Raw genomic sequence first — 26709 nt, forward strand, 5'->3', positions numbered from 1 at the left:
AATGATACCAGCAGGTTCAGTCAACCAAGAAAATTTAGCTAAACTTTGCTAGTAACTTACTTTTACACAAATAATTCTAACGACAAAGTTACCAGTCTACTTTGGAACACTCTTTGGAAGCATCAACTGCTATTCCCACATGAAATGCAGATGTACATAGCCAAAGATATTGAAAACGATTCTGAATTTTTTGATGTTTTTATAGAATTTTAATATATTTCTCTTTTGATATTGCCTTCTCCCTCCTACTCCCACAGCTTTTCCCCATTAGCTCAAAGTTGGCATTAAGGTGCCATTTCTACAATTGAACAGATTGAATATATTGAAGTTCAACATTTTATCTTTTTTTCCATGATAGGAATACACAATAGATGTTTTTTTCCGTCAAAAATGGAAAGACGAACGGTTAAAGTTTAAAGGTCCAATGAATATTCTTCGACTGAATAATCTAATGGCCAGCAAAATATGGACTCCAGATACATTCTTTCATAATGGGAAGAAGTCAGTTGCTCATAACATGACCATGCCAAACAAACTACTAAGAATTCAAGATGACGGGACTCTCCTATATACTATGAGGTAAACTTTCTATTCCATGTAATTCTGTTTACTTTCCTGGTAGACTATTTTGGTGGGTGAGGGAGATTCTAGCAGCTGTCAAAAATGCAAACTTTTCCCTTCTGAAGTTGCTTCCTTACCAGAAAAAGTGGAGAATCAGCGGTCAGAGGTTGGATGGGGAACAGTATTGAGCTGTCCATGAACTTTATGAGTCCCTATCATTTTAATTCCAAGTCACCATGAGCAGCTTTCCCTATGTCACCTCTCAGGGTGCTAAATACAGAAAATTAGGGCAATATCCCTAAAGCAGTATCATTATGGAGCTCCCTATGCACACCTGTATGCTACTAGTTGTAATGTTCACAATTTTCTAGTACACAGTTATATTTATTTATTTATTTACTATACTTTTATACCGCCTTTCTCAGTCTATTGGTGACTCAAGCGGTTTACAACAAGTCAGTACACAAAATAGCAAATTACAAATTAAACATTAAAACAATATAAAACCACAATAGAAACAATAAAAACCAACATCATTATCATTAGCATCTCCTAGTTAAAAAAAAGTTGTCCAAGTTCCATTGTTAAGTGATTCCAATTCCTATGTCGGTTACTCTTCATTTGTAAACACTTGCTCATATAACCATGTCTTAGCTTGTCCGAAACATTAAGAGTGAAGGAGCCAATCTAATCTCCTTAGGGAGGACATTCCATAGCCGAGGGGCCACCACAGAGAAGGCCCTGTCTCTCGTCCCCACCAAGCGTACTTGTGATGAAGGCGGGATCAGGGTCTCCCCAGATGATCTCAAAGTCCTAAATGGTTCATAAGGGGAGATGTATTCGGACAAGTAAATTGGGCCAGAACCGTATAGTCTGTAGAGAATCTGTTACATTTTAGGGCAAGGGATAACTTGTTTGTTGTTTATTCATTTAGTCACTTCCGACTCTTTGTGACCTCATGGACCAGCCCACGCCAGAGCTCCACCTCCAGCTCCTTCAGAGTCAAGCCAGTCACTTCAAGGGATAACTTAGTAATTAGAAAATTTGGATGTTGTAATCCAAAAGAAATATCAGATATATCATGACATTGTCTAAGATTTATCTCTGCATTGATCTACTTATTGTTTACAATTGGTTGAATAAACAACAAAAGCTAAATTGTATATTTGATTTCAATGAGCACAAGTTATGCGCCATATTATTCTGATTGTTAGAAAACCTTCCGTTATATCATTACTAACTGTAACTGGGTATTTCCTCATAATTTTGAAGTCAATTTTTTAAATATAGTGAGACAGTTTCATATGAGCAGAACTTGCAAAGTTATGTTTAAAAAGTCTGAATATCATATCATCATCATCACCTTTCACAGGGAACTAAAATTAAAAGTAATTCATAAATAATAAAAAACAAATAAATTAAAAACACAGCTAATTAAATGGTTATATGAGTTATCCTAGCAAAACAACCAACAGATTTTTTAAATATATATATAAGAAAGTTTTTAATAATTAAAAGTACAGGTCATTGAAACCTTATCCTTAGCAGTGGCCATTTAATACAGTTCGAAGTTAGCTTCAAACTTAGGTGGCCAGACAACAAACCCACACAAAAGCATGTGGAAAAAAAGCCCTTAAGTGCTCTGTGGGTTGTGCAGTCACCATCCAGGCCCCAAACTGGTTCCAGGATTTCTTAAGCAATCTTTTGCAGAGCAAAACTATTTTATTTATTTATTTATTTATTTATTTATTTATTTATTTGACTTGTATACCGCCACTCCCAATTTGGCTCGGAGCGGTTTGCAGCAGTAGATTAAAACAATACAACCAACTTTAAAATACAATAAAAATGAGAACCAACATAGTCCTGAGTTATTCATCCATTGAAAGCTTGTCGGAAAAGAAAGGTCTTACAGGCTTTCCTAAAAGCAAGTAGCTCTCGGATGGTTCGGGTTTCAACTGGCAAGGCATTCCATAAATAAGGGGCCACAATCGAGAAAGCTCTCTGCCTAGTAGAGGACAGATGATAAGTGCGGATGTTGGGGACTTCAAGCAAATTTTGGTCTTCGGACCGAAGTAATCTCTGGGGTTGGTAGGGGGATAAGCGGGCCCTCAGGTACGCCGGCCCCAGACCATATAAGGCCTTAAAGGTTAGTACCAGCACCTTGAAAGTAATCCTGTACTCGATCGGAAGCCAGTGCAGCTATTGTAGAATTGGGGTGATACGACACCTCACCGGCACCCCGGCGAGAAGACGAGCCACCGCATTTTGCACCAGCTTCAGTTTCAGGATCACTGACAAAGGAAGGCCAATGTAGAGGGCGTTACAGTAGTCAAGCCTCGAGATGACCGTCGCCTGGATCACCGTAGCCAGGTCGTTTCTAGATAGGAAGGGAGCCAGTCGCCTAGCCTGACGTAGGTGGAAAAACGCAGATCTGCTCACAGCAGAGACCTGGGCCTCCATTGTGAGCAGAGGGTCCAATAAGACACCAAGGCTTTTTACAGAAGGTGACGGACGTAGTGTCTCGCCATCCAAGGTATACAGCTGGATCTTCAATACCAGTTTGAAACTGCATTAAATGGTCAGTGTAAAGCTCCTCTTCTGTTGCCAAATCCTGCATGACTGAAAGGGGTCCCAAAATATTGGCCTACCATTATTTTATTACAGTTCACTTCAGCACATCATTACATTAATCTTTTTGACATAGTTCAAAGCTTTGTGAAGGACCAAAGAAAAACAAATTCTGAAAAATTGTAAATTAAGTTTTCATTACTTTTACATAATACTTTGTGATTGGAATGTTTTTTGTGAAACTGATTTCTGTTACCTCTTAGAAGCAAGCAAGCATATCGTGGTCTTTTGCCTTCTAGGCTCACAGTCCAGGCTGAGTGTCCAATGCACTTAGAAGACTTCCCTATGGATGCTCACTCATGCCCATTGAAATTTGGCAGCTGTAAGTAACATGACTCTTCAGTCAGCCTATAGCTATTAAATATCTAATACAAGGCATTGTTTCATTGCACATATTTATATATGCTTCAACAACATTGTGTTACTTTATATATTCTGAGTTTGAATTTTTAAAATTTCTTTTTAGTGCTTTTCTCATTTAACATATTAGCTCACCCTGTGTACTTGTTTTTAAAAGATGCTATTGTCAATAACTCATCATAAATATACTTGCATCTTTCCCTCATATGATGGCATCAATATATATTATAGTAGCAGTATGACAGTGTTGTTAGTCTAGCACCCAGATCAATACAGTTTTACATATCTAAAATACCATACTTTAGAAACAAAGTAAGGGAATATGTATGATGAATGATACTTTTGAAAGTTATATTAGGCTACCCAATATGATGTATGTTTTACTATTAATTTTCTTTCTTTATCAATGAAAGCTATAGTAGGTAAACTGACAAATTAAAAGGTGTTGTTAGAACTGTACTGTATACATTTGACACAAGTCAAATATATAGTCAAAAATATACCTAAGTCTGATGTCAGTGGACACTTGCCTGAAAGAACCTCCAATAATAATAATAATAATAATAATAATAATAATAATAATATAATAATAATAATAATAATAATAATAAATACACTTTATTTCTACCCCGCCACCATCTCCCCGAGCGGCTTACAGCAATAAAATCAAAACATATACAACAAACAACAACAACATCACGGTGACAATTAAAAAGGAAAAAAATCATAAAATAAACATTCTAGTAAACACAATCACGGTAATGAAGGCAATGGGCAGGCCACATATTCAGGATAAAAAACAGTTAACAAACTATAATGAGATAAAGTAGGAGCAGGAAGTTTATATGGCACTTATAAAAACACACAGAGTTGTGAGGCTGAACATCCTATTTGGAGGGCACGAACTCCATTGGCAGAAAACGTTGAGGGGTGCAAAATATCATCCTGTGCATCTACTCACCAATAAGGCTTACTTCTGAGTTCGCTTACACAGGATTGCATTGCAGTTCAATTTAGCCTCTGCCTGACTTACCGGGTGGAGACATTGTGGAGAGGGCATCCTCCCACCCACCATGGCGATGGCTGGGAGCTTCTCTTTCCCAGAAGCCCCCTCGGTGGCAGGAAAGTTCCCATTGGCTGGACCCCTGCTTGCTTCCCGATTGGATGGGGGGCGGCCGCCCGCTGACCTTCAGGCATCTTTTTAAAGGCTGTGCAAGGCCACACCAAGCAGCATGCCTTCTGTTGAACCATCTCATCCACCCTTCATAGATGTTTAATGTTCCTGTTTATGGTTTTCATTGAGCTTTGTTCCTTTGTCACAACTTGCAGGTATATGGCATGGGCCCTGGATCTGGCATGCTAATTCCTCTCCAATTGGAGGGGGGAGCATCCGGTCATTTACGAGGGGTTCAATGGTAACAGAGTCCCGGTATTGTGCCAGTCATTAACAATAGCACCCCCTGGTATGGTCAAGCAGTATCGATCAGCAGCAGGCTGACCGATTCCAGATCCAGGACCCGTCCATGGTGGTCAGCCCTGATTCTCTTCTGTAAGCAATAAACAAGTTGTGGCCCTTTTGTTATCCCAATTCTGTGTGTGTGTCGTAATTGAGTTTGCTGGCGGGAGGCTGTAGTTACACACACCCACACAACGCTACTTTAGATAAAAAGATTATCTAAATTACATTACTACATTGTAAAATACATGTCTTTTGTATCATTCCCTTTCTCTCTAGCTTTGTGCCCATTCTTCTCCAACAATATGCAGATCATGTGAGATCTGTTACATGTTTCAAGATGTAAGATCCTTCATTTTTAATTCTAGAAGATCCTATTTATTTAAAATATATGTGTTATAACTTGCCTCAGACAGAGTGTAAGGCAGTTAATAGTAATTAAGAACTAAATATTATAACAAAATTGTTGGACAAGATTAGCTAGACAATGGATTTGCTTTTTCAGTGGAATAAAATAAATTCTACTGATAAAATACATTTGTGATAATTGGTAAGTGAATGACTATGGTAATCTTGTGCTTAATTTCATTGTTGACAGGAATGTGAGAGTGCATCTCCTTTGCTAATCCATAACATTTGGTTGTTAAGGGGACTAGAAATGCAAGGTTTGTTTATTTCATATGTGGGGACACGAGAGAAGCCTCCCACAGAATGGTAAAACATCCAGGCATCCCCTGAAAGCCAATTCTCTCACACCAGAAGAGACTTGCAGTTTCTCAAGTCACTCCGGACATTATTTCATTTATATTTTAATCTTTTTTAAAAAAAAAACACACACACACACACAAGCTTATGTCCAGACATTGCAACAAACTTTAAGGGTATGACACGGTGTCATTTATTATAATACCTAAAAAGTCAAGCCATGTCTTGTAATTGGACAACAAACTGGAATATGAAAGTACAGTGTATATTACACTAGTCAGTTGTTTGATGTGTTTCTGTTTGAAAACTGTTGCTTCTGGATTTGTGTTTTAATTATAGTTCCTGTGTTTGCTTTCACATACTTAAAATACAACCATACCTTTTATACTACACTCTTTGTCTGCCCTTTTCTCCATGGACAATGTTATCTTTTAAAAAGCAGGAAGTTGTAATTGCAGAATTCCTCAGTATTCTCTCTGTGGTGCTGCTGCTTCTGGTCTTTTTAAATTTCTGGGTAGGGAAATGGCAGCAGTAGGCAGGGGTGATTGCTCCCCCCCCCCCCCCAATGTCACATTGGTACTTTTCCATCTCCATGGCTTCACACTTGATTTATTCATGGGTTATAACAAAAATAATAATTTTGGCCGCCCCAGAAACCTGCCTTAAACTTATACATGAAGTTGATGTATACATGACAGAAAATGAGGTGAAAGGTTTTGGACAGGGGCACAGATAGCAAAATAAACATTACAGGGGAGTTGTGCTATTCTTTCCAAAATATACTGGACAATGGAGAATGACTGCTCAGTGGTTTGCTTGGCAATTGTACTCCCAGCTGACACCTCACTTATTTCATAATGAATTACATAGACACATCTGCACCTATAGCAGAACAGAGGGCTATTAATGGGTTATCTCATGCATAAAAAGAAGAGATTTCCAAGTAGTCTAATAGCAGTACAGCATGGTAAAAGACCAAGAGAGCCACAATGACATACGGTAAGGTCCAAGAAAAGATGGCAGTCATGTGGTATTAACAGTATTATCCTATAAAGTCATATACTTGGAAGCTAGATTTACAAACTGTGGGAATTTTCATTATGTACTGTGGCAAAACATATGAGCAAAGTGACAAAACAGTTTTGCTTCTGCCAGTGAAGTCAGTTTTTGCTCTCTAAAATTAATACCGTATGCGCTAGCATCTCAGTTCAGAAAATTCAATTTTAAAATTTCAGCCCAAAGAGAGCCAGAACTCTAGTATCCTGTCAAGGTGCAGTATGAATAAGCACTAGACCTCTGGTTGAAAAGGGGCCGGGGTAATTTGGTCCATCAACTATTTCAATTTCTTGCATTACCTTGAAACAGCACTATTGTCAGGGGAAATTAGCATGCTGACTGGACCACCATGCATCTCCTGATTCTTTTCATGCAGAATCTCCTCTATTTTCAAGGTGAGTTTTAATGCCCCTTGGCTCCGTTGCAATGTTAAGGAAGCCAATTCATATTGCAAGAGCTTAAGGGTCTTCTGCTATATCCTCTCAGAGTTTAATTTTAGGGTAATTTAGTGGTATTTATAGCGTACACAGTCCAACAGCTCTCATTCTTCACTAACCCACAATACCCAGGACTCCACAGGATGAAGCCATGATATAATCAAAACAGTTTCTGGTGACATAATCAAAAGAGCATCTTAGCTGTTAGTTTTAGATGTTTTATTTTTTAATAAATTATAATGTGTGATTATGTTTGCATGGGTTATTTAAATTTTATTTGTTGGTTAATTTGTTATTGTTATTACATTTAAAGTTATTTTTATATTGTTGGATGTGTTCTCTTTTGATAAAATTTGTTTATATGCCTTTTTGTTGACATTGAATGTTTGCCATATATGTTGAAAATCATCCTGAGTCCCTTCAGGGAAATAGGGCGGTCCACAAATAAAGATTATTATTATTATTATTATTATTATTATTATTATTATTATTCTGGTGATGCCTAGCTACAGTATACTTATACCCATTATTTGAGTGTCCATTGAAGTTTATTGATAGAGCCTGATTTCTCTCCAAGTATATTGACACAGTTTTCAAATGTTTCCAACAGGCATTTTTGTATTCTTTTGTAACTGTCAAATTTGTAACCGCTCTAAGTTGCCTGATGGCTGAGAAGAGCAGTATACAAGTAAAGTAAATAAAATAAATAAAATAATTACAAATTAAGAGTCATTTTCAGTTTTTGAAAGACTTGAAACTTTGTAACTAAAATAGAAATTTGATTTAATTAAGTCTATATAAAATATAGACTGAATAGGAGCCCCCGGTGGCGCAATGGGTTGAACTCTTGTTCTGGCAGAACTCAAGACTGACAGGTCGTAGGTTCAAATCCGGGGAGAGCATAGATGAGCTCCCTCCATCAGTTCCAGCTCCCTATATGGGGACATGAGAGAAGCCTCCCACATGGATAGTAAAACATCAAAACATCCGGGCATCCCCTGGGCAAAGTCCTTGTAGACAGCCAATTCTCTCACATCAGAAGTGACTTGCAGTTTCTCAAGTCACTCCTGACATTAACAAAAAATAGAATGAATCATATATTGTAAATTATTTTGTGTTATGGACTTACTCTTCATGGGCCTGTGTATAATTAAAGGTTAATTGCAAAACACTTCTGGTCTCTTGATATTACAAAAGTGTCTTTTCCCCCCTTTCTGTAGATGCATATACATCTTCAGAAGTGACCTACAAGTGGACTTTCAATGCATCCAATTCAGTAGAAGTGGCTGAAGATGGCTCAAGGTTAAATCAGTATGATCTCTTGGGTCAGACAATTGGACAGGAAACAGCTAAATCTAGCACAGGTATGTAGGATGAAGAAAGAGATATAACAAACAACTTATTGCTACCTATTTGCCAAACAATATGTTACTGCATGGGCTCCATTATTTTATTGTGCTTTTTAATACTTGTCTTCATTTGTATTAACATTCAATACCTGCCTACTGCTGCCTTTCAGGCTTAGGTGGGTTTACTTAGAAGAGAGAGGAAGGGAAAATAAATTTTCATTCATTTTTTTAGTGCTTGCAAATTTTAGAAAAAAACTCCATGGACGAGATCTAAAATTTTCACAAGTGATCTTGCTTGACAAATTCATCATGGACAAATTCAGCAAGTGTACTTAAAACTGAAGTTCATCCAAGTTCTTCAATGAGCTAAGCTTTGGACGTTGATATTCCTACTTCCATTCCATGTCTTCCTGCACTTTTGAGAGATCTGACAAATTTGCAGCACATTTGTTTGTTTCTTTTAACTGTTTTCTTCAAGTTTGCCATGTCTTTATGGATTTGTTTGTAATGATTTCTATAATTTCTATTCTTATTAATTTGATCCATTTTCTTCCAGGTGAATACACAGTAATGACAGCTCATTTTCATTTGAAGAGGAAGATTGGTTATTTTGTGATTCAGACTTATCTCCCCTGCATTATGACTGTCATCCTGTCCCAGGTGTCATTCTGGTTGAACAGAGAATCCGTGCCAGCGAGGACAGTGTTTGGTGTGTATTGTGATGGACACCTGGATGTTGTGTATGTTAACACTCAAGGCAGTCCAGCATTTCAAGTGCCAGCTGCAGTACATTTAATACATCCCTCTTTTCAGATTCTTTTTATCAATCTTTTTTTTTCAAGTTAATTTTGCATTGAGGGAAATTACTGTTATTTCCAACACTGCTTCCAGGTATAGGCTACAGCACTCCAGGCAGCGAGGAGGTGAATTAACGTGAAAGAGAAGCATGTAAATTGCTGGATTTGATTGTGGATAGGGGTGGGTGCAAGGAATAGAAGAAATGTGCCTCAGTATTAGGAAAACAGATTTACCCTACAGATTCATATATAAGTCTAGAAATTTTAATCAAAATCAACCCAAAAAACCTGAGTCAGGTTATCCATGGGTCAATGTGACCACTGCAACTTAACTCTTATCCCAAAAGGAGGCATCTCCTTCTCTGAGTAGAATGGCAAAAGGTGAAAGCTTAGTTCTAAAAGAAGCATTCACGCTTTTTATTCTCTCTTTAATCCTGTTTCTGAGCTTTTTGGATACTTGGGTGGGGAGATGGCAATGGTAGCCAGGGGTGCTTTCTCCTCTCTACAAAATGACCTTCAACTAATCCACAGATCATATCAAAATTCATAATTTTGGCCGCAAACCCTCGACTTATGAATGGGGTCAACCTACACCTTGGTATATACAATATGTTATCTTTTTGTCTGATATCATTACAAGTATATTTGAGAATACCAGTCCCACAACAGAAATGTTTGTCTGCTGAAAGTAAACATAAACCTATAGATCCTCCCATGCTTATTAGCTTCAAAATTGCACTGCTGCTTTAAGATTGAGAAGAATCCCTTATTTGCTAGAGGCTGGGTTCTAGAAAGGCATTTCCTTATCCTGTAGAGATAGATGTGTGACACTTTTTATGGGCAAACCTTTGCATCAACAACATCTATAAAGCAAACTTTATTACAAGAGTGTTCTCACATTTTGAAAGCATCAAATTGGGGGCAGCAAATTAGATTTAACTCCTGGCGTATTCGAGCAGGATGTAGGACAAAACCCATTAATATAGTGTGGACATGGTTCATTTTCCTAGTTTGCATTATATACAACTACTGCTTATTTCTTCAGATTTTGGAAGAAAAGGTAAAAGTTTGACATAAATGTCTGTCCAATAATGTAATTGTTTTGGCTGCAAATAAGCACACTGTTTTGAAAAATCAATGGCAAAATGCTTTATACAACAAATTAACTCCATGCCTCACAAACCTCTCTGTATCTTAACATACTGCATGGACATTCCTGGTTTTCCCCCCTATCTTAGAGGATGTGGAATCCCAAATTCCATCTGCTCTTAGCTTTAGGCCAAAGGACAGAATGGCAACTCATACATAAAATCCTTCAGTTGAATGGGCATTAACTGGAATTAGAGCTTACATCTGCATTCAGCTCCTTAATAGTGTGAGAGGTGTATCCATGCATAGTTCTAATTTGTGGGAATTTGTATAATTTTCAGGTCCTTGGGATTAGAGATACTTTTTTTCTTTGCAGGTTGTTCTGTTTTTGGCACAGAAACATATGCTTTGCTGCCAGCAGGAATGATTAAAAATAAATGGCTTATTGGTTCATAAAGTATGTCTCCCATGCCCAGGTGGACCAGTACACATGGTTTCTCTTATCCACACCTGACAAAATATATCCTCACTGGGAATTTTCTAGGTTCTTCGGGTGATTCTATGGTAACTTCTGGTAGAAGTTGTTAATTCATTAGGACTCACTGTAAATTCAGGAATGCATACCCTGTTCTATACTGTATAGCTCCATGTACTTTCACAATTTTTTCTCCAGGTTGCCACCAAATGGAAATACACCATATTAAGCACCATAAAATCCTGTAAATGCAATTCATTCTAGCTACCTTTGTTATTTAGTTAAGTGTGAATCTTCCCAAAGAAATCTCTGAAGGCTTCCTTTGAATTTTCTTTGATGTTATGCCCGGTCATGACCCTTGGAATTCCCCAAAGGTTTCACTTTGGGCTGAATCTCTGTGGCAACATGGAGTGTTGATTCCCCAAGATAACTCTTCCTAACTAAACTGAACTGTATTTGGTTGCCTTGAAAATGCTCAGCTGCCTCACTTGAGAGGTAACCTCACATTGGCAGCTTCACTGGGACTAGTTCTGAAGTTAGGAACAGGTCACAGCTCTATTACAAAGAGAGCAGTTGCATAGGGACCACTGAAACCCAAATGTACTGACAGAATAAATTCAGAATTAATTCAGGTTTTTTCATGAAAAATCTCACACTGTTCTCTTATATTATGTGTATCTGCAAGGTTATTATTATTTTCTTTAAATTGGAACACATCCTGAAGGCAGGGAAGAGGAGGGTGAAAAATCAGTATCTATTTTTAAAATTATGTTGAATATTTCTTCTCTGAGATCAGTTCCTTTTCCCCATCTCGCTTTTACTCTACTCACATAATGTACTTTTAAGCAGTAGGTTATGTTTAAGGACTTGGGATAATGAGGCAGTTTTAATAATCAAGCTCTTCAGTTCCTTTCATTTATGACATCTGTTTAATGTGGTTGACCTAAAGTGTCCATGGTGAATTACGACCAAATGATTTGTTGTCTTTGCCTTGCTTCAAATTAGCCTGTGTAGAAAGTTACAGTGCTGCTAATTGGATAAATCTTGAATATGTTCTTCATAGAAGATGCATTTGAAAAGCATTTGATTGTGCCTTCAGGGACTCCACGTAAAGCTGGCACACAGTTGCCTGGTTCAAGATTCAAATCCTTCCACAAAAAAAGAAAAAAATCTTTAAATTGTCTATAGTATTTGTGCATAGCATTTGCATATTGTGGACAATGCTGCCATGCCAATTAAATGCAAATTCTAAAATAGCCGTAGCAACATATCCATTAAATACATTGAATTCAAGAAAAAGATAGAAAGGATAGTTAAAATTACAACCTTTATCTCAATGAAAACAAAATACAGGCAAACCTCAAGAAGATATTACTTCCTTAGCAAAAAAATTGGTACCAGCAGTAGACAGGGAAAGGATGGAGATAGGTTCATTTTCAACATGTTTCAGCAAACCCGTTATTTAAAACTAACAATATGCTCATGGGAAATCAAGCATTCAAATTGGGAAAGCCTTACATAGAGAAGTGAAAACATCTTGAAATGTCTAGAGCACATTTAAAAGTGAGCTAGTATAGTGCTTTGAGCATTGGACACAATCTTTGGTCAACTATGAAAATCAGTTAAGTGAACCATTACAAGTCTCATACTCTCAGTCTCAGCAGAAGGCAAAAAACATGTTGCTCTCAACAAATCTCACAAAGAAAATCCTATCCTAGATTTGCCTTAGGGCCCTTCCACACAGCCCTATATCCCAAAATATAAAGGTAGAAATTCCCACATTATCTGAGGGCCCTTCTGCACAGCCCTATATTCCAGAATATCAAGGTAGAAAATCCCACATTGTCTGCTTTGAACTGGGTTATCTGAGTCCACACTCAGATAATGTGGGATTTTCTGCCTTGATATTCTGGGATATAGGGCTATGTGGAGGGTCCTTTAGAGTCACTTTAAGTAGAAAATGAGGCACACAACAACGACCACAAAGAATCCACTTGAAGGTTTCTTCCAAAATTAATCCAAAACTTTTTATTTCACTATCTCCCACTTTTTTGTTTTTGAAGGGGTAGATAATGTATGGGGTTGGTTATTCTAATAAAATTTAATTAAAATATGTTTTAATGCAGAACAGTTATGACTGTAAATGAGTAGACAAATTTAAATTTTGATCATTCACTTTTTGTGTTTATTTTCTTTATTTAAGGGATAATAACCTTTTTGGCATTAAGAAATTAATTTAATGGATTTTTGAAGCTGTTCCAGAACACTATCTGAGAAATTTCATTCTGTGACTGAGGTTGATCTGGCAGCTTATTTGCATTACCATTTTTAGAACAAGAAGAATATTTTCTTTCACCTTGCAATTTGTACCCAGGGTACTTTTCTAGTTAACCAAATTCCTAAGAAGGGTTAGGCTGGGGAATAGATATGGAATAGAGATGTCAACAGTGAAATGCTTCATCCTTATAGCTGAGAATAAAGTTCTGCAGTTTTTATCATCATATCAAAGAAAACATATTTCTGCATAGTTCTTGCTCTTTGTTCACACATTTGGAAGTATTTAAAAAATAATTCTACATAGAAAGCATGGAAGCAGGGGGTTGCACAGAACAACTCTATTTCCATTTAGTCATCCAGCTTACTGAGGTTTTTATGAGGAATTGTTTTCAAATACCTATGTGGGATTTTTCCACAAGATTATGATTTTTGCAGGGAGGAGGGTGTCTTGCATTAAAGATTCTATTTGGAAACATTTTTGCTTCATTTTGAGCAATAGGTATAGTTGTTTCCCAACCAAAAACCATGCTATTTCTTCAAATACTTTGGCATGCATAAATACCAGGTGAAAAAGTTGCAGAATTCTTGTCACTGTGGAAATTGCTTTATATGGTCAGTATATATGAGGCATGGGCAAACTTAGGCTGACCCTCCAAATTTTCCCCATCATACAGCAGCTGGGAGCCCTCTGGAGTGCACCCAGCTCTCTGTGTGCTTTCCTTGAGAGCCCTCCTCTTGGAATAAGGACAGGGTGAGCAGCCATGTCTTAATGCGAGCAGGGCCGTAGCCAGAAAAAAATTTCGGGAGGGGTTGAAATTTGTGGGGGGGGGGGGGGTTTGAAAATTTTGCAGGGGGGTTGAAACCTGCCTTCTAGGTCACGCTGAAGCAAAGAACATAGGAGGGGGCAGAGAAGCCTTCAATAGCCTTCAATAGCCTGCAGCTCCACCCCTGTCAACCACCTCCACCAAGTCTGGCCTCCTTAATGACAGCATTCAACACACACACACCCCAACTTGGTTGCTTCGCTACATCGGCTATTGCTGCAAGTAATGACAGTGTGAATAAATTGTCAATCTTTGCTTGAGATAGTGCTTGCAGTTCTGGAGGGACTCTTGATTTTTTGCATCTCATAGACTTAACATGAGGATTTGGTTAACCAGTTAAAATTCATGAGTAAACCAGGTTTTTAAAAAAAATCTGAAACATTTCGGGGAGGGTTTGAACCCCTAAAACCACCCCCTCGCTACAGGCCTGAATGCGAGAGAAGCCTGGTCCAGAGGAAGAAGCAAATGGTGGGCAAGGCAGCAAAGCCCCCTTGGCTCCTACCTATCTCTCCCATCTCTCAGCATCAGGATGAGACATGGCCCTGTCCTGATGCCAGGAGAAGCCTTGTCCAAGGGAGGAGGCAGGCGGGGGCTGAAAGAGCTCCAAAGTTCCTTCGGCCACCTCCCGCCTCTCCCTTCTCCCGGCGTCAGGACAAGGAGCGGCCTTGTCCTGGCAGAAGGGAGAGGCAAGTGGGGGCCAAAAGAGATCCAAAGCCTCACCCTCCTCCCAGCATGAGGATGGGGAAAGCAGCTTCATCCTTATGCTGGGAGGAAAATCAGAGGCTAATTCGCCCCTGGCCACCCCTCTCCTGCCCCTGACCCCATCTCCACCCCACTGCCTCCTGGGCTAGCCCCACACCAGCCACACCCCTCCTGGGCCCACCCTGCCCTCCCTCCAAGTCCAGCCCTCCCTCCTGGCACAGCCCTCCTGGCCGGGGCCACAATGAGACCCCAAGGCAAAAAGTTTGCCCATGCTTGGTATATACCATATAATGGTATGGACCTATAATGGTCAGTGCAGTTCAACTGCATTATATGAATCTACACTGACCATGTTTTAATCTGCATTTTAAGGTAGTGTACATGGGAACTGTGTTATTCTTCTTGAACAGCTTTCCTGAGGACAGGGAATTATCAGCTGTCCTCACTAATGTGCTCTTTCTGCTCTAAAGGTCAGAACATTTTTTCATTTATGACTTTCTGTGAGCTTAGATGGTCAAGTATGAACAAACTGCTCACCTCTCCTCTTCTTGTTGTTGCTGTTGTTGTTATTGCAGTAACCATCCTCTTCTTCATATTTACCCTGCCTTTCCTCCCAGGTTAGGATATGTATGAGACTTCTTGGGCAAATCACACTCTATTAACTTAAAGGGAATGAGGAATGCAAAGGCAAACCCACTCTGAATAAATGCTCCCAAGAAAACCCAATGGCCTCGGGGGGACACCCCCCCCCCCAAGTTGGAAACCACTTAAAGGCAAATAAGTATAAGAACAATAACTGCAACGATAATAACTTGATGAGAAGTAAAGCCAAAAAGTATACATTATTTTCTGAGAATATGTCTCTGATTTATTCCCCAACCTACCCCCATGCAAAGGGTTTCCAAAGCTCTTTGAATAAAACCCCATTTTATTCTCCTGAACTTTTGATATTTCCCTTGTCAGCAATTGCTTGTTTATCTATTAAATGTTTTAATCAAGGTTTACGTCAATGCTCATTTTCCGTATTTCACCTGAGTTTTGGATCAAGCCTTTATAGCATGAAAATAATTAATAGTCAGGCTTAAAGTTCCCAATGGCTGACTTCTTTTATTTAATCTTATGAATGAAACTAAAAAAATTCTCTCTCTCTCTCTCTCTCTCTCTCTCTCTTTTTTTTTTTTTTTTTTTGCAGGAGTAACAACAGTCCTAACAATGACAACTTTAAGCATCAGTGCGCGAAACTCCCTACCCAAAGTAGCTTATGCCACAGCTATGGACTGGTTTATTGCTGTTTGTTATGCATTTGTATTCTCTGCCTTGATAGAATTTGCCACTGTAAATTACTTCACAAAAAGAGGATGGGCATGGGATGGAAAAAGTGTAGTGAATGATAAGGTGAGTGATAAAGAAACATGCTTAAAGCTGTTTCTGATTCTAAGAAATCAATTTAGCAACATCTGATGTTGATAGCTTTCAATTACTGGAAAATAATTTAAGTCTTAAACCAATATACAGACAGAGTAGATTAAAACAAAGTTGGAGAAGAAGAGAGGCTGACAGTTTGGGCACAAATTCCAGCTGAAATTAATTTGAACATATGGAGTCTTTCTCCATCTGTTTCATCTTAAAGGCACAAACATTGTCCCAAGGCTGTCTACAAATTAAACAATAACCTGTTTTTGCCTGTTAAACATCCCAAATTATCATATACAGAATTTCATTATCTTCAATGATTTTTCAAGAAAAAAATGAGTGAGACTTAATGATGTCCAACATCTCATATTTAAACCTCATATTTACCAATGGGCAAGAGGTTTACTCCACCAGATTCCTTTTTATTCATTTTACAACTTCCAGCCCCAAACACTAAACTAAATGTAATTTGAGTCAACGTGATGTACATCTCTAAACCTTTGAAAGAAAGACTACTAATTTGGCGACATGCACACATTTGAAAACTATGCAGAAAATGACACACAGTTCTAAAATGAGCTTAAGTATGAGCTTTAACCAATGGCTGTTGCATAAAAAGATGTGTGTATTTGAAAAAAAATGCATGCTGATAAAAGCATATTGTCGGAAATGTGTACAAATTCTATGGGGCGGGGGGGGATATGACATGAAATTAACAAGTTTGATAGGAAAAAATGAACTTCAACAGAACTGATAGAACCAGCAATCATACAGATACTTATGTTTCTAATGAGAGTTCAGTGGGAAAACATCTGGTGCATGACAAACAAGCAATATTTGCAGAATTGCACGCAAGGCTAAACCCCGTACCATCCTTAATGTCCTGATTTTGGTGGTCCCCCGATCCATTTTTGGGAGCCTCCTGAATTTGGACAAATAAAATTCCATTTTTTGATTCAGTGGCCAAAAGCTCCCTTTTTGCTCTTGGAAGATCCAGCCCATTGATTTTAACAAGGGAACTTTCCAGGCTCCCCTTTTGTCATTTTTATGGCATCAATCTTAAGAAACCACCCTTTCTGGGATCCTTTCTCTTCAATAAGACCTGGGTTTAAGGCACACTTATTTCAGTGGGAGCCACACCACCTGAAGGAGCCTTAGCCATACTTTAAAAAAAGATATAAATTATCTTCTCATTTTATGGCAGCTTTAGAAATGACAAGTTACTTCTACCCCACATTTGAAGCTTGCATCAATTGAAGGACATAATCAATGGCAGTTTCTTAAGTGTGTAGAAAGTAAACACTTATTTATTGCTATTTGAGTCAAAAAGAAAAGCAAGTGATGCAGAGCTGTGAGTGGCACTGAGAATTTAGATCACAAGCAGACTAGAGCATGATCTATCCCTCTCAGAAGCCTACTTGCAACAGAAAAATAGATGCCCAGCTTGCCTAAAGACATGTCAAGGCTTTCTTCTGTTCCAATTGGCTCAACGGACAGAGCTCACAGGGAAACCCTGCGCTGGCGCACAGCTCCCTCTCTGCACTCCACATGTAGCCAAATGAAATTGAAAACAGGCGTGGCTGGCAGCTGTGTGGTCTGTTGTGGCTGAAAAAAAATGGTGCCAGTGCCTGTGCTGTTATGGCTCACCAAAAGAGCTGAATTAGCCAATGCCCATTTTGCAAAATGGATCTGTTCACAGCCCTAATAGTTATGAGTACCTACAGGATTTTTTTTGGGAACCAAGGGGAGACAAATTATATATAACTTGAAATAATTAGATTTGTCTGATGACTGAGCAATGGGAAAATCTAGACTAGAACTTCTGATTAAGAAACTTCGGACCTGCTTTTCCATTGTGCATTAGTAGACAGACCTGCATGCTGTCTCCCACTCATGCTGCATGCTGTCTCCCATTATTCCTAAACAGCCCTTAATTGCCTGCTGCTAAAATCAGGTTCGCAGGCCTCTCCACTATATTCCTGCAAAAGCTAGGCTAGATGATAACACTGTTACAGGTAATATTTACAGGTTACTTTCAAGACATTGTTTTGACTGTGGGAGTCATGCTCAGGAATTAAAGGGCATTTTGGCCATTTTTAAAACAAACACATCATGAAATATCTCTTTAAAACAGTAATGTAGTAATTTATTACTACTATGTTAAAGTAACACATCAGAAATATGTTACCTTAAAAACAAGATCCATAATCAATATCATGTAAGGTTTTTATAGTAATGTCTGGGTTATTAAATCTCTCCAAACTTTTTTTGTATTACAACTGTTCATCAGCTAGTGCAAAAGTGGAGAGCAGCAGTATATTTTTATGATTTATCTAACCTGTTTAGTTAAGTGTAATTTCATTTGTAAATAAATTAAATAAATTAGAAGACAATATAGTATTTCTGTCCTTGTAAAGCATATGTGTGTGTATTGGAACAGGCACCATTTCAAGGGGAAAACTTCCTGAACTGGTGTTCTAATGCTTTCTCTCATCACTGGTGATAAGACCATATTGGCTATTAATTATATAACCCTTATATTAATTTAGAAAGGAGCACAATTTAGAGACAAACTAGATATTAAGAATAATATATATTGGGATGTTGTGTGGTTTCTGGACTGTATGGCTATGTTCTAGCAGCATTTTCTCTTAACATTTTGCCTGCATCTGTGGCTCCTATCTTCAAAGGATCATTTGAGGAAGCCAGCCTATGCAGGCAAAATGTCTGGACAAAAATGCTGCTAGAGCACAGCCATACAGCCTGGAAACCAGACAACACCTCAGTGATTCCGGCCGTGAAAGCCTTCAACAATTATATATATTCCCTCTTGATCCACTCTGGTCAAACAACTTTTGTAATTTTTGAATCCTACTAAACCTCTGTCTCAAAGATGATTGAATATTCATATATTGTGTACAAGAGAAGCACTGATCATATTGCTTCCTTTTTGTGGTGGATTGTCATTTATGCCCATCCTTGGAAGTGAGAGGACAACCATCTCCTCTTATTTCTTGAGCCCTGGTACACACTAAACATTTTCACTATGGACCTGCAAAACCCTCCATAGCAGATGCATGCTTTAGCAGAAGAGGGATGAGGAGAAGTCCTGATGCTACCATGAGTGTAGCATTAAAATTAGCCCACTATTTTTATTTGTCTTTCATTTGTTATAAATATGTTAATACAGACATAACATTGGAGATGAGTAATTGGATTCCATCTTTTAACAGAAAAAAGAAAAGGCATCTGTCATGAAGAAAAACAATGCTTATGCAGTGGCAGTTGCCAATTATGCACCAAATATCACCAAAGACTCCGCTCTCCCAACCATCTCCAAGAGCGCTACCACCACGTCTACTGGCACAACCACTGCAGAACCTAACAAGGCAAAGCCAGATGCCAAACCAGCAGAAGCAAAGAAAACCTTCAACAGTGTTAGTAAAATTGACAGGATGTCAAGAATAGTATTTCCTGTTTTATTTGGTACTTTCAACTTGGTATACTGGGCAACGTATCTAAACAGGGAACCTGTCTTACATGGATTTGCTCCAGCACACTAAAACCTTAATTTTATGATGAGGGTGCATAACATCATGATAATCAGATTGTTTTCCTATGTACAGTATGACTAATAACTGCTAATCTGTGAACCAATATGTACAGAATGTATATAGGCATCATGTCCGTTTATCTCCAAAGGAGGTGCACAAAGTTTATTCATGGGATCTGAAAAACAGATAGCACCCATGTCAAATATAGTCTGCTCTCCTACCCATGTGAGTTCTCCTAAACTTGGATTCAAATATCCTGAATTATGTCCATACAACCTTAAATGGTCCTACATAACTATTTAGTAACACTATTTTTTTAATTTAAAGTTTAAAATATTTTTCTATAAAATGACTGATTCTACTTTAATGCAAAGAAGCTATCATTTAAAAGAGAGATTTTTTAAAACAAAGTAAGCTTAATAATTTCTTACAGTAGCAGCGCCCATGTAAATATTATAGATGAGCGGTGAGTTCAAATATTCTCTTATTGCAACCATTTTGAATGCAAGGTACATGTAAAAGCTATTGGAATGTCAGGGGTAATAATTTCTTCCTTTTAGTGAAGGTTCAGAATTAATGATTGAAGGCTAAACCTGTGATCTTCCAAAACTTTTGTCTGAAAGGGGAAAAAAGATTTCCAGTAGTCCATGTGCCCAAGCAAGTTTACAAATTACTGTTTCTCCAGCAAAAACTCTTTTCTTTCTGTCCAGCACTTGAGTATTACATAAATAAAACCACTTGTGCAATGCCAATGGTGGGGCAAAACATTGGGAGCCCAGGAGTTGAGGCCGAACCCACCACACCACAGGGCAGTAGAATTTAGCTGTATGCATAAAAAACAGCTGTGGTACACCAAAGTAAAGAACATATATTTTCCACTTCTAATTATGCCATCAGTACCATTTGTTCGGTTCTTTTTGTTAAAATAATCCTACCTGTATCAGTTTCCAATGCATTGATTTCTGAAAAATAATCTATAAGACTATAGGATGCCTGATAATAATTTCATACATTGTTTACTTGCTTTGTTACAGATGTTTTCTGTTAATTGTTTTCATATGAAATCCATTATGTGACATTCTGCAGACATTCCAGATCCTGACAAAAATGGAAATTACATAAAGGAATATTTATCTGGAAAGAGTAGCAAAACCATAGAGTTAAAATGACTCCCTTTATCCCTCCTTCTTGCTCCCAAAGTTTCACATGCAGACTTAATTTCCACATGAATCTTCAGAGTCAGAAGATAGTGTAGACAGTGAGTAGCAAGAGGAGATCAGGTTGGTTTTATTTATTTGCTTATTTGTTTATAAAGAAAACATTGCTATGCAGTAGGAAACCATTATTCTTCCAGGGATTCTCAATTCTAAATTGTTCCGATGAGCAACTTTAAGGATGATTTTACATTCATACCACTGGATTGCTGTACACTTGATGATTTGAAGCTGAATGTATAATTTGTCTTGTTGAATTCAATGGTGCACAACAGGAAGGTGCTTTCCACTGATGGAAGGGCTGTTTTACACCATATACTGCAGTGTTGAATGAGAAAAGAGAAACTAAATCCAAACATATTTTTCCCAATGTGAAAGAGCTTGTGCATATTCTTGTATGTGTGGAAGTGTGAAAATCACTTTAAATCTAAGTGATGGAGCACTGTTCAAATTCATGCTTGCACAAGGATTTCACATATCAGCATTATGATTTTCTTTCTACATTTTTTGCATACAACCCAGAAGTTTGAGGTGATATGAGGAATATTTGATACTTGTGTTGTAGCTCTGATGGTGTTTCAAGACTTCAGGGCTTTCTGGGCTCCTCCTTTTTTTCTACCTACATCAGTAAAAGAATGAAAAGAAGCCTCTAGAAGATGTAAATTCACCTTTTAAATATATTGCATGTCCCTATATTCAAAATCAGGAAAAAAAACTTCCATTCACTTCTGGATATTTTTGGGTGTGGGATATTTTGGCAGTCTGTGACTAGCATTCTGTTACTGACTTATGTGAGCTGCATTATGCATGTGGAATGCATTTATTGGACATTGCTCAATGGTCATATCCAGCTGATGGGGAAAGAGGCAGAGGTCTGTATGCAACATGTAGACTGGAATTCATGGTGCATGGTGTATGCAATCTGCAACAGACCTTGGCTCATTCTGTAATAAGCCCTGCCATAGAGCATGCAGTGTCCTCCAAATGGTAAGCAGGCTTTTGCCAGTAGGCTCATAAAACTTTGTTCTCAAACTTGAAGTGACTGCTCAACTCCAGAAGCTACATATTGATCAAAAAATATTTTATAAAGGGATTGTAACTTAGAATATCAACAATTTGCTGTACACAATCCCATGAAGAACAACATTCCAAAACTTTAGTTGTGTATTTATTAGATTAAATGGCAGCAATTTGCACATGGTAGCCTATCTCAAACCAATGTTCCGTATTTCTCCAGTCTTGGTGAACCAATACTTTTATAACTTTCAAAAAAAAAAAAGAAAAGACAAATATCCAGAACAAACTTTCAGATATTGTTCTAGATTAGTTATATAAGATTTCTCAATACAGATTTTCAAAAAGAAAAAACTTTTTGGTTGATTTGAGACCTACCTTCCTTCATACAGTTAGTGAGTCCATAGCAGGCACTAGGAATAGTGCATTTTATTTTCACCCTCAAGAGAATGCCCTCATATTTAAGGAGTATTGCTGCTTTTGTAAATTGCATCTTTATATTTTGCTGGAATAAATTTAAAACAACTTTATATATATATTTAAAATGATTTTGCTAAGAGAAGGAATTTTTTAAAAATGAAATTAAACTTCAGTGCATCATCTGTTCTTAAGTGCAAATGGAAACAAATTGGAGCCTCTGTTTGCATTTTTGTATAATATTTAATACTGATCCTTTGACTCGTTCTCATGGAGCATTTGCTTACATTCCATAAAAACCCTGTAAATCATACCACCCATAAATGATTATGTACTGTATTTAGATTTTATTAGCATATTTGGTCTATCAAAAGTATTTTGATTCACATACACATTAGCAGTTATTAGTTGACATTTTAAAAAAGGATACATCTTTATGATGGTGTCTTTATAGTAGAAACATCTGTAGTCGTATAGTGTCATTTATTTATTGCAGTTTTGTACAGTACTTGAATATAGTGCATAAACTAAATATTCCAAAGTTTATCAACACTGTATAAATATTTTTAAAAACAAATTGAAAATTACCTTAAATGTGTGGTAAGTCACCCATACACAAAATCCAAAGGTTTTTCCATTTATTGATTTATTTTCTTGTACATATATTTTTATAATTCTTTCAGTGTGATTTTGGTTTTGCTCTGCATGACAAATACTGATGGCAAGGTCGCAAATGCATTTTATGGGTTAGAACACAGAAGTAAGACAGATCTGGCATAATACAATTCAAACAGCTTGGAAGGATGAGACATTATTGTCCTATGATGTATACTTTTGACCCCTCTAATAAATTCAATAGTATTCTTGAACAGTAGTTGGGGAAATGAGCACTTTATTTGACACATAAATATAGAATTTACTTATTTTCATACCTATTTATATATAATGTAGATCTGTGAATAGAAATGGGTGCAGTAATGTGATAAAGCATTGTAAGGTTTGAAGGTGAGCAATAAAATTCTTCATAATATAGTTATACATATCTAAAATGTTTTATTTGTAAATTATAAATTTACCCTTTAATGCTACACTCTCCAGGTAAAAATATAAATGTGTACATATGTAAATCAATTGTAAATACAAGTATTGTTGAAAGCTTTCTTTAGTTTTATCTTTGTTTTAGGCAAAGGGCTCTGATGGCATAATGGTGATACAAAGCCCATCTCAATGGTTTTGATGTGATCTGTTCAAATGTGACTTTCCAGGGAGACTGCTCAACCTTCACTAAGGTTGGGAATATGCAAATACACCACTTCTTCTTGCCATCTTTTACTGGCCATCTCTTTGACCTTCTCAATTTTTCAAACTCTGACTCTATCCAAGTATTGATCACCGGACTTGGGAGACTATGTATTTGTTTGTTTTGAAAATACAGTCTGGGAAGAAAATGAAGCCTTGGTTGAGGGAACGTCTAGGTATCTTTCACTTGAACTTCTGTCATTGTTGTGCTGTGTGTAGTAATTTAGTTACAACAAAAAATAGACTGTCTTGGTAATTTTCATTGGTGTTAACTACATCATGGCACACAAGTGCGAAATTAAGTATATTTTCTATCTTAAGTGATTTCTCGGAGCTCCATGTGATGTAGATGAACAACTGTGATGTTCCATAAACAAAAATAATCAGAACTCTGCATTCTAGATCTCCGAGGGTAAGGTGAGATTAGAATTTTTACAAGTTTGTAGTAGGCATATGTTCTTAAGAACAATAGACTTAGAAACAAGATACCACTTGCACAATGAAGTGAGTTGTTTCTCTTATTTTCTCTAATCAGTGTAGTGTACCCTTAATCTTTTTTCTAACCATGGATAGATGTCTGTTTTATACACTGAGTTTGTACAAAGGAACCTACAGGAACTCCATATGAGTTAACAGAACTGTAGGGTACAGTCACAAACCAACAACAAATATAGTAATTTTGAAAATCAGTTATTTAATACATTCTGGAAAAGGTTTAAATGTAAATATTCAGCGCCTGCACCTATGGGTTTGCCAATTCAGGATTTTTACCAGGCCCCAGATCTCTGGATGAAAGCCTGAGATCTAAGTACAGCCCATGGTGATATCATTAAGCATTATGCATTAAGTATTGACCATGGTTGCTCTATTTCTCTCTCTCTCTCTCTCTCATTCTCTCTCTCACACATAAACACATACATACGAAGAAAGGGGGAGAAAGAGAATGAAAATATCTTCGTTAAAAGGGCTATTTCCAGATAAAGATGAAATGAAATTAATTACTCGTCTGTTTAAGGAGGCTGGATAAGTTCATTAAATTTTATTGTTCCTTATCTTGTTTCTAGTCAGAAAGTGATAGCAGAGCATAGGAGAATATGGGTAGTCCTGGCACGACGATAACTAGAAGGGAAGCCACAAATGTTCCCTTGGAGGGTCTTTGCAAGTTGCAGCAACACATAAAGAAAACCTTGCAAATTGGAGCAAGCTTCTACTTTTGTAGTTGAGCAGCAAATCTGCATTCAGCCCTTTCCTTATGACTGGAGCCAAATTTCCTTGTTCTCTATTGGGAGATGACTCAGGGCCCTTCTACACATACCTAAAACCCCAGAAGTAGCCAGGATAAAAGGGGAGTGGGCTAAATGATGTTTAGTCAAAGTGCGGGGAAAATCAGGTTAATAGCTGAAAAGTATATGTTAAAAGAATGCGCTTAAACCCCAATTCCAACCAGTATGCATCTCATCAGCTGTTCTGTGAGGTCTCCTTGGGGTGTGTGTCTGGGGGTGGATTCTGCTTATCCTGGGAGACTTCCTGAGGGAAGCAGCCGCCATTTCTCTGTCCATGGTTGCTGGGGAGAGAACTCCAAAAAGTCTGTTGTTTACAAAGTAAAGGCATGTTTTTGTTGGTTTTTTTTAAAAAAAACAAACACATTTAATTACTGAATCTGTCCAATTGTTTTGTTCTTGTTGGATTTGAATGGATTGGTAGGGAGGAGCCACCTTTTTAGTATGTGATGAGTTAAAGCAAATTAAATTCATAATGTAAGAAATGGGTTTGATGAAGGTTGTATTCATCTCAGCTGTATAGAATATGCATCCAACACGTAGAGATATACCATTTTTTGCTTTGAATGTGATGAGATCCTAAGAGAACAAAATGTCTAAATGAAATTCTTGTTCCTAAAGACCCAAATTCTAAAGATACAGATGACCACAGAAGTGGCACAAGACGGAGTCTAACTATCAAACTACAGCTGTTTCACAGAAAAAGCTCCTCTGATTTGTCTGTATAATGACCACGTTCCAGATGTGCACAGTGGCACTGATATTGATGGCACCAGTGTCTAGTACTTTATAGATGCTAAATATATAACAGTAGTTATAGAATTATACTGTGAAGGTATGCCTAAGTCTAGGAATGGTTCATAATCACCTTTGTCTCTTGAAGTTTTTCTATTACACTGATTCTCAGGGCCCATTCTGCATGATTTCAGAGAAGACAGATAAAGGTATATTTTTTAGGTAGTTAGAGATACCATGATGGGTAGTGTATACTAATGTATTTTATCCCATTATCATATCTCATGAAATAGTGTCTGAATCTGTAAACATTACAAAAACGTGGGAACAGAAATGATAGGATGGAACACTATATGCAATAAATGTGATGCTATATCATTGTCAGCTTTGGGGACTAGTAAGTCTTTTATCACTTTCTCACAGCTAGAGTAGCTTTCTATAATGCAACACTATCATTATGATATCTTGTAATGGTAGCTATTGTCATGCATGTAACCTCAACCCATCTCTTGTGGCACTACAAAGTATTAGCTTAGGCTGCTAGCAGCATTATCCTGGCATAGAGATAAAATGACCCTATTTTCCCTGTTTTGCAGGTATACCAACTAATGGAATTTAGCTTTTCCTTTAGCTTTTCATATTGGATTTGACTAATTTTCTACCCACTGTTTCAATATCTCCCTTTCTAAAACACACACAACATTATTTAATGAAAGGCAATTACAAACAAAATCATAAGTGATCTCTGTATAATCAAGCATGAAATTAAAGATTTAATAAATCCACTGTTAAACCAATGCAGTGTTTTATTTTGTTGTTATCAATTTTAAGCATTTTGTCCAACATTTGAAGCTTGGACAGAAAAAGACAACCTCCAAAATCCAAAGGTACAGGCTTTAGATGGCAATATGTCATAACAATCATCACCCCCCCCCCCCCCCCCAATATGCCATTTACAATTATTAGGTTTTTTTTCTTGAAATTATGCCTAGTAAGCCAAAAAAATTCATTAAAAAATGGGGACTGCCATTCCAGGATTTTTCTTTGTATTGGCCACAACACAG

General features: G+C 37.4%; 1 protein-coding gene across 6 annotated transcripts in view; it reads left to right on the forward strand.

The window, feature by feature from the left end:
• GABRA2 (gamma-aminobutyric acid type A receptor subunit alpha2) overlaps positions 1-26442 on the forward strand; it is a 92919-nt gene extending 66477 nt beyond the window's left edge. For 5 of the 6 annotated variants that reach the window (XM_060778474.2, XM_067468788.1, XM_060778475.2 and 2 more), the window contains 6 exons: positions 359-579; positions 3396-3514; positions 8427-8570; positions 9112-9264; positions 15912-16114; positions 19366-26442. In XM_060778474.2, the coding sequence (XP_060634457.1) occupies positions 359-579; positions 3396-3514; positions 8427-8570; positions 9112-9264; positions 15912-16114; positions 19366-19695 (1170 nt within the window). In that variant the 3' untranslated portion in view covers positions 19696-26442. The remainder of the gene's footprint in view (positions 1-358; positions 580-3395; positions 3515-8426; positions 8571-9111; positions 9265-15911; positions 16115-19365) is intronic. The other variant, XM_060778478.2, reaches the window with a different exon arrangement.
• Positions 26443-26709: the final 267 nt, after the last annotated feature.

This window comes from Anolis sagrei, chromosome 5 (assembly GCF_037176765.1).
Source record: "Anolis sagrei isolate rAnoSag1 chromosome 5, rAnoSag1.mat, whole genome shotgun sequence".
Classification (NCBI taxonomy): domain Eukaryota; kingdom Metazoa; phylum Chordata; class Lepidosauria; order Squamata; family Dactyloidae; genus Anolis; species Anolis sagrei.